General features: G+C 44.1%; 1 protein-coding gene across 1 annotated transcript in view; it reads right to left on the bottom strand.

Moving 5' to 3' along the window:
- The window catches only part of LOC123752841 (uncharacterized), an 11,724-nt gene extending 3,183 nt beyond the window's left edge, over positions 1 to 8,541 (bottom strand). Inside the window, exons 1-2 of the mRNA XM_069304458.1 lie at positions 5,729 to 8,541; positions 3,474 to 3,746 (exon numbers count right to left, since the gene is read on the bottom strand). Coding sequence (XP_069160559.1) covers positions 3,474 to 3,746; positions 5,729 to 8,366 — 2,911 coding nt within the window. The 5' untranslated portion in view covers positions 8,367 to 8,541. The remainder of the gene's footprint in view (positions 1 to 3,473; positions 3,747 to 5,728) is intronic.
- Between the last annotated feature and the right edge of the window lie 416 nt (positions 8,542 to 8,957).

Raw genomic sequence — 8,957 nt, 5'->3', positions numbered from 1 at the left:
CTCTAACTACAACAACCAACCACCATTACTATCAGTGCTCAACTGCAGGCCATTCTGGCGTGTTTGGAGGAAGTACGTCATGACGACAAAGATGTTTTTGTATTTGTCGATAGCCGAGGAGCACTTGAGTCCTTAAACAGTCGAAATCCAGTCTTCATGTCCATAGTTGAGGATTGTAAGAAAAGGATAACTGAGATACAGCTGAAAGGTCACAATGTGAAATTCATGTGGATTCCATCTCATGTTGGAATAGTGCTCAACGAGGTGGCGGATAACTTGGCCAAACGTGCCACATTAAAACCACAAGTTGACATCGAATGTGAATTCACAATGAGACAAATAAGAAGCAAAATCAGAAATATTCAGGCACAGGCAGAAGTGGCGAGGAGAGGTATAATGTATGAGGGAAGCCAAACCATGCAACACTTCATGTGTGTAAGTCAAAACACCCATTTCACTTATGGTAAAAGGAGAAATGCTTGGAGTGACTGTGTACATGCGGCTCAGGCTTGGGTACAAATATTACTGGGAATATGGGATAGATGTTCATGATAATGACACGAAGTGTCAACTATGTAGTATGTTAAGGTCTCACACCCTTGCCCATTATGTTCTTGATTGTCCGTTGATTAATGTTTATAGAAACACTGAGATAAGGACTGTTCCTGAACAAATAGCCTGGATGTGTCACAACGGAAAGGTTGATGATATTCTGGAGAGATATAAGAATTTTGCACCAAGACTGTAATCTTTTGTTGAATTATCTGCATGTCTCTTGCAAATTGTCTATACAGTATACCTAAGTCATGAAAGTATTTGTGTGTACGTCTGATACCATACTACTTGTGTAAAGGAGGAAATGTATATGTTTATCTCTCAGAATGTTCGGTAATATGTTTATTGTTTGTGATGTGTGTCTATATATGTATGAACACGTTGTACTGAACGGGGTGAGAATAGCTTGAGCTACCTCATCCCTTTGTGAGTATTTTACCTCAATAAACTTATTTCAACTTCAATTTCAACTACTATCAATAACCCTAACCATTAATAATTACTGCCATCAACCTAAACAATCATCAACCACCTCAATCATCAACTACCACAACAATCAACCACCACTACTATCAACAACAACCATAAACCACCACCAACCACAACAATCAACCACCCCTACCACCAACAACAATCAACCACCACTACTGCCAAATATAATCAACCACCACTACCACAAAATACAACAATCAACCAACAATATCACGAACCTCAACAACTACCAGTACAATCAGCCACAAACGACCACAACCACCATCTACCACTGCCCTCAACCACTACTATCAACAACCAATACCACCAATAATAACTATCAACCACCAACAACCATAAACCACCACCAACAACCTCAACAATCACCCACCACTACCACCAACACTCAACCACCACTTCCACCAAACACCATAATTAATAAACCATCACCCACGCGAACTATTACCAACAATCACCACTACATAAAGTACAACAATCAACCACTACCATCACGAACCACAACAACCACCACTGCAATTAACCCAACAACCACACCCATCAACCACCACACCCATCAACCACCACAACCATCAACAAACACTACCATCAACCACCACAACCATCAACAAACAAAACCATCAACCTCCACAACCATCAATCAACACAACCATCAACCACCACAACAATCAACCACCACAACCATCAACCACCAACACCATCAACCACCACAGCAATCAACCACCATTACCATCAACCACCAGAACAATCAACCACCACAACTATCAACAAACACTACCATCAACCACCACAATCATCAACCGCCACAACAATCAACCACCACAACAATCAACCACTACAACAATCATCCACCACAACAATCAACCACCACAACCATCAACCACCACAACCATCAACCACAACAACAATCAACCACCACAACAATCAACCACCACAACAATCAACCACCACAACTATCAACAAACACTACCATCAACCACCACAATCATCAACCGCCACAACAATCAACCACCACAACAATCAACCACCACAACAATCAACCACCACAACCATCAACCACCACAACCATCAACCACCACAACAATCAACCACCACAACAATCAACCACCAAAACCATCAACAAACACTACCATCAACCACCGCAACCATCAAAACCAACCACAACTATTAACCACCACTAGAACCAACCACTACCACCAACAATAAGCATCACCCACCACTGCCACCAACCACAACCACCCACCTCAGCCACCAACCACAACCCAGCAACAATTCCACCACCACTACCATGGATTCTCCATTAAGTGAAAGTAATGAATAAAATATTTTTAACCTACCTTTTATTATGCTTCAGTTTTATTTCTAGTATATGTAAAAATATATTTTTAATATATTTCTACATTTTTTAAATATATTCCATCAATCAGGAAAACGATTTTTATGCAACATTTAAGGTTGCGACACGGTCTCAAAATTGTTTAGCCAAAGTTGTGCAGTAAGTTGTGGCAACTTATTTACAACCACACAATAACGTAGCTAATACATGAAAACAAACGTTGTCACACCTGGCTACTCTCCCGACCCACACCTGCACATGAGAGGGAGCACGGAAGCCCACACCTGGCTACTCTCCCCACCCACACCTACAGAAGGAGCCCCACACCAGCCTATTTTCCTCATCCAAACCTGCATATCAGAGTAAATACTGAATTCTACAGCTGGGACCACTGCCAGCCCCCACTTGTATTTGAGACGGAACAGTAAACCAACATCTGTCTCCTTCACACCTGATTACTTTCCCCACCCACACCTGCAGATGAGAGAGAAAACTGAAGTATACACCTGGTAACTCTCCACCCCCACACCTGCACATGAGAGGGAACACTGATGCCCACACCTGCTACTCTCCCTCCCCTCACCTGCAGATGGGAAGGAACACGGAAGCCCACACCTGGCTACTCACCCGACCCACACCTGCACATGAGAGGTAACACTAAAGTCCATACCTGGCTACTCTCCCCACCCACACCTGTACATGAGAGGGAACACTAAAGCCCACACCTGGCTACTCTCCCTCCCCACACCTGTAGATGAGAGGGAACACGGAAGCCCACACCTGGCTACTCTCCCCACCCACACCTGTCTATGTCACACACTCATGCCAAAGAAAACTTATATCAAGTAAATCTAGCTTGTATTAAGCAAGACAATGTTGGGCTAAATATTGATCAGTGTTATCTTATAAGCAGTGAAGCTTGCTTAATGAATATTCTTGGTCGCTAAACGGTGCTCAAAGTTACTTAAGAAGCATTATAAGTTCTCTAATTCATGACTTTTAAGGTAAAAATATTTTTGAAACCACTGGAAGCACTGTGAATTAAACAACTGAGTTACAGATATTCACGTGTTAAAATGTCGTCAATACGTACTGGTGAGACACATGTCAGAGAAGTCCAGGCGACTATACCCTCCTCTTGAGGGAGGATACAGCTGAGCCGCCAGGCGGCACCACCAGTCTATGGCGGGGTCGTCATCAGTGAGGTCCCGCCTGAAGGTCAGGCGGAGCTCCCTTCCCTGGTACGGCAGACTGCCCAGTGTGTCCGGGTCCACGTAGCCCGTAGCGTCCAGGGTGTCCGGGACCACGTAGCCCGAAGCGTCCAGGGTGTCCGGGTCCACGTAGTCCGTGGCGTCCAGGTCAATGCCTGAAGACATACACTGAGATACAGTCACGGTCGTTACTGGTATGTTCTAAGATATAACAAGAAGACATACTGAGCCATCCACTCACCTTACTGCTGGGTTTATTACCTGATGACAAGTTCGAATTTTGAACAGTATTAATAGCATCTAAACTATGTATTAATAGCTTTTAAAAGCCACGATCAAGGTCATCTGTATCAATGGTCAAGGTCATCTGTATCAATGGTCAAGGTCATCTGTATCAATGGTCAAGGTCATCTGTATCAATGGTCAAGGTCACAGTCAAGGTCATCTGTATCAATGGTCAAGGTCACAGTCAAGGTCATCTGTATCAATGGTCAAGGTCACAGTCAAGGTCATCTGTATCAATTGTCAAGGTCACAGTCAAGGTTATCTATCAATTATCAAGGTCACAGTCAAGGTTATTTGTATCAATGGTCAAGGTCATCTGTATCAATTGTGAAGGTCACAGTCAAGGTCATCTGTGTCTATGGTCAAGGTCATCTGTATCAATGGTCAAGGTCACAGTCATGGTCATCCTTATCAATGGTCAAGGTCTCATTAGAAGGTCATATAAACTAAATCAAGGTCACAGTGAAAGGTCATCTGGACCAAGTATCAAGGTCACAGGAATAGATGGGTCACCTGAATTAAGGATCAAAGTTACGGAAGGTCTAATTAACCAAGGGATCAAGGTCACAGTGAAAGGTCATCTTAAACAGGAATTAGGTCACAGTGAAAGGTCATCTTAAACAGGAATTAGGTCACAGTGAAAGGTCATCTTGAACAAGAATTAGGTCAGAGTGAAAGGTCATCTTGAACAGGAATTAGGTCACAGTGAAAGGTCATCTTGAACAGGAATTAGGTCACAGTGAAAGGTCATCTTAAACAGGAATTAGGTCACAGTGAAAGGTCATCTTGAACAGGAATTAGGTCACAGTAAAAGGTCATCCTGAACAGGAATTAGGTCACAGTGAAAGGTCATCCTGAACAGGAATTAGGTCACAGTGAAAGGTCATCCTGAACAGGAATTAGGTCACAGTGAAAGGTCATCCTGAATAGGAATTAGGTCACAGTGAAAGGTCATCCTGAACAGGAATTAGGTCACAGTGAAAGGTCATCCTGAATAGGAATTAGGTCACAGTGAAAGGTCATCCTGAACAGGAATTAGGTCACAGTGAAAGGTCATCTTGAACAGGAATTAGGTCACAGTGAAAGGAGATCTGTACCACGAGTCAAAGTCAAAGTGGTAAGTCATCTGAACCAAAAGTTTGGCGCCGCTAAATACTTCATGAAATTATTTATGCACAAGAATATATACAGCAGCGGAATGTTTCGAAAATTTATTATTCATGGAGTAGTCGCCCTTAATAAGTCTATATTTGTAATCAAAGTAGAAGGTTTGTCACCCTTAGGGTGACTATATTTGTAAACAATATCAGGTGTTTGTCACCCTTAAGGTCACTATATTTGTAAACAATATCAGGTGTTTGTCACCCTTAAGGTGACTATAATTGTAAACAATATAAGGTGTTTGTCGCTCTTAAGGTGACTATATTTGTAAACAATATCAGGTGTTTGTCGCTCTTAAGGTGACTATATTTGTAAACAATATCAGGTGTTTGTCGCCCTTGAGGTGACTATATTTGTAAACAATATCAGGTGTTTGTCGCTCTTAAGGTGACTATATTTGTAAACAATATCAGGTGTTTGTCGCTCTTAAGGTGACTATATTTGTAAACAATATCAGGTGTTTGTCGTCCATAAGATGAATATATTTGTAAACAAAATAAGGTGTTTGTCACCCTTAAGGTGATTATGTTTGTAAACAATATAAGGAATCTTTCGTCCATAAGGTTGTAAACATATATGTAAACAATGTAAATCTGAATTACTATATTAAACATAACGAATGAAGCCCTTTGCGTAATTTTGGTATTAATAAATAACCCTAAAAATTATGGTGGAAAATATGAATATTTACCAAGATCCTGCAGGTGAGGAAGGTGAGGCAGGTGACGGATGAGGACGGGCAGTTGCTGTGGTGTGAGGCGCAGGCTGAGACCCTCGAGGGTGTGAGGCAGGAGGGGTATGGCTGCCTCAGACAAGTCACCAACAAACTCCTTTAAGGTACACTTACTGCCGGGGGCTGTCAGCCTCTCCAAACATTGTTTTGTTATATCTCTTCTCTCTTTGCTGTCTAAACTATAGTCAAGACCTAAGGATATGGTTACCTTCATTTTTGCCAGCACTGACAGTGTAGACAGACACTGCTTTAGTTGGGGTGGATCGTTTATGACTAGGTAAATGTTCTTAGGTGTCACCTTCTTAAGAACAAGCGGCAGGACAACACACGAGTCAACATTCACTATTCTCCACTCTTGTTTTGTACGCAGCTTCTCACACACGTCTTGGATGACGTGCTCACTCCCGCGGGACTCTGCTACATGCTTCAACAGCTTGTCAGTCTCAATTGTAACCATCTCGCACAGGTCAATTATGTGAGTAATGAACCTGTGCTCTACTCCCCGGGCACACAGCACCCCGGTAGTGCTGACTAAAATGTTCTGCCATCTGGGGCGCCCCATAAACTCTTTTAGCACGTCGAGAATAGAAAACGTTGACCATCTCAGGTGATCTCTCAAGGAGCGTTTTTCCTTACGTACAACATCCACCAAGAGGTCAATGATTATAGACCTTTCCTCTGACACACGGTGTGATGCTGGATCACCTCGGTCTTGCTCAGCCCTCAACAAGAGATCGACCAGCCCCCTGCTGGCACAATACTCCTGGTACCTGGCGTGAAAATAGCCAAACACCCACACCACATTGAGGCCCCGACGGTAGCTGGTTCTTGTGAAATAGTTGGACAAGACCTCCTCCTGCGGCAGTCCCAGAGTGTCACACTTCTCCCTAATCTCCGCTTCCGTCTCCGGCCAAAGGTCGTACTCCTGCCTCAGGATCCCTCTTAAACTAATTTCTTCAAAGAACAACAGAAACTGGTCACATTTTCCTTTAGGGTCAGTCACGTGTTTGTCTGTGAGTCTGGACACTAATTTGTTGGTTATGAAGTCATGAATCTTCTCGTAGACTTGAGTGTTTGTGGTAAGGTTGTTAAATTCTTCTGGAGCCTCGACACACAGCAGCGCCAACAAGGTCAAGGTGAGTGGAGTGTTGAGGTACTCACCCAGGAACTCACTCATCTGCTCCAGCTGCTGGGTAAACCTCCCTGTGATGACACTCCGTTGGCTCTCTTCCTCCACCAGCACCTTGATGGTTCTCTCGGCGAACTCCACGCGACGTTCTGGAGTGATGCCCAAGACGAGGATGTTGCAGCGAGGTCTGGTGTGTGGGACGAGCTGTGACAGTTGTTGGTCCCACCCCGGCCGTGTGGTTATCACCAACCTCACATCCTTGCCAGGCAGGTGCAACAGCTCCTCCACCAGCCTTCTTGAATGGTCGTTGACCTCGTCGTAGCCGTCAATCAGGACTAATATATTTAAGCTCAAGATTATCTCCTTAAACAGCTGGAAGTCGGCACCAGAATCACGAAGTGTTTGAGGCAGCAACTGGCGGAGGAGATCATCGAAGGTATTAAGATGTGAGTCCCTGCACTGTACATAGAAAACGAGGTCCACAGTGCCCAGGTGACGTATGGCAGCAGTGTCCTCTACCCACTTCTCGAGGATGAGCTTGAGTAAAGTTGTCTTGCCCATACCACCTTCCCCCGTCAGGAGGACACACTGAGGGACTCTTCCGTCCTCTCGTCTCATACTCAAGATGTCTTCATAGTCTATATCCTGACCCTTGGCAGCGTGGGAGGGTCTTGCCCCTATGACAGGATCTTCAAGGAGTCGTAGTCGTGTAAAAGCAAGACTTGGGTTGTAGTTAATGTTGAGGAGGAGCCAGGGTGCGGGAACAATCTGGTACAGCAGTTTATACCCGTCAGTTAGCTCCTGCTTGCTCATCTGCTTAACCTCTTCTGTGATGTGGCTTCTGAACATCTTAATCTCCTGGCGGAGCTGAGGCAAGTACGCCACATCTGAGGGATCCAGCGGCTCTCTGACCTTCGCTAGCAGATCACCAATATACTTGGTGACATCTCCGGTCACGTGGTCCACATCCTGGCTGTTTGTCCCACACCGGACGCCGGCCTCAGCCAGCATCTTAGCCAATAAGTCACTGAGATCCGTCAGTGTTGACGTAAGATCTTGTTCTGACATTCCCACATTATCATGGGCCAACGTGTTTCGGTGTTGCTTCACGCTGTAAATGAGGTGTTCAAGTGATGGTCCCTGAGGCCCTGGAGTGGTCCACGTGGGGTCATCCTTCACAGCCAGACCACACACACGTTGCAGGAGTTTATACAACAGGGTGATGTCAAAAGTTGCTGCGTCAGGGGAAGCTTCGAGTTTATCCCTCTGGTGATCATCGAAGACACGCCTGTACTGAGCATTGGTGTACCCCAAGTCCTGAGTGAGGTAAGTCACTACTGGGAAGGTGCCCCGGTACGACCACATAAACACACTTGCTAGCGCGTCTCGTCCTGCCTTAGTCACAGCCAGTCCATACCGCAGTCTGTTCACATCTTCCGGTTGGATAACAGGACTCGAGGCCGCCATATTGGGCCGTATGATTCTCACCTCACACAACTGTTGTCAAGTTTCACACAAGCAGTAAATGTCCCACGCTGGTTTTGTAATTATATTATGTTTAAAAACATAACATTGTTTCTCACTGTCGGAGACGGGCAGCTTGTTAGGCTTGTGTAGGCCTTTCTAAGCCAACGACAGACCTTCCTCAGGATGCATCCCTCAACAGTTGACTAACTTCCAGGTTAATGTTTACTGCTAGGTGAACAGAGGTATCAGGAGGCTGAGCATCTCACACTGCCAGGGAATCAAACTCGGATCTAATCGGTGATGATCCGACTGCATTAACCATAATACAGTCACTTAATTGATCAAAAATGTAAGTGATTTCCAAATAAACCAAATTTTACAAAATGTGTTCACATGTTAATGCAATATTCGGTTCCAGTTTTATTTGTTATTTTCAATTTGTTCTGTAACTAGTTAATTTCTTCTTTCTTTATACTCTTCAGATTTCTGTCATCTGGAAGAACAATTTAACGTTATTAAAACAAGATGTTAGTGTTAAACATTGGGTCAGAAATACATTTTTGAGATCACTAAAACAAATAAAATTCCAAA

This window comes from Procambarus clarkii, chromosome 52 (genome assembly GCF_040958095.1).
Source record: "Procambarus clarkii isolate CNS0578487 chromosome 52, FALCON_Pclarkii_2.0, whole genome shotgun sequence".
In the NCBI taxonomy this organism is placed as follows: Eukaryota; Metazoa; Arthropoda; class Malacostraca; order Decapoda; family Cambaridae; genus Procambarus; species Procambarus clarkii.
This window is presented reverse-complemented; position numbering and strand designations above follow the sequence as displayed.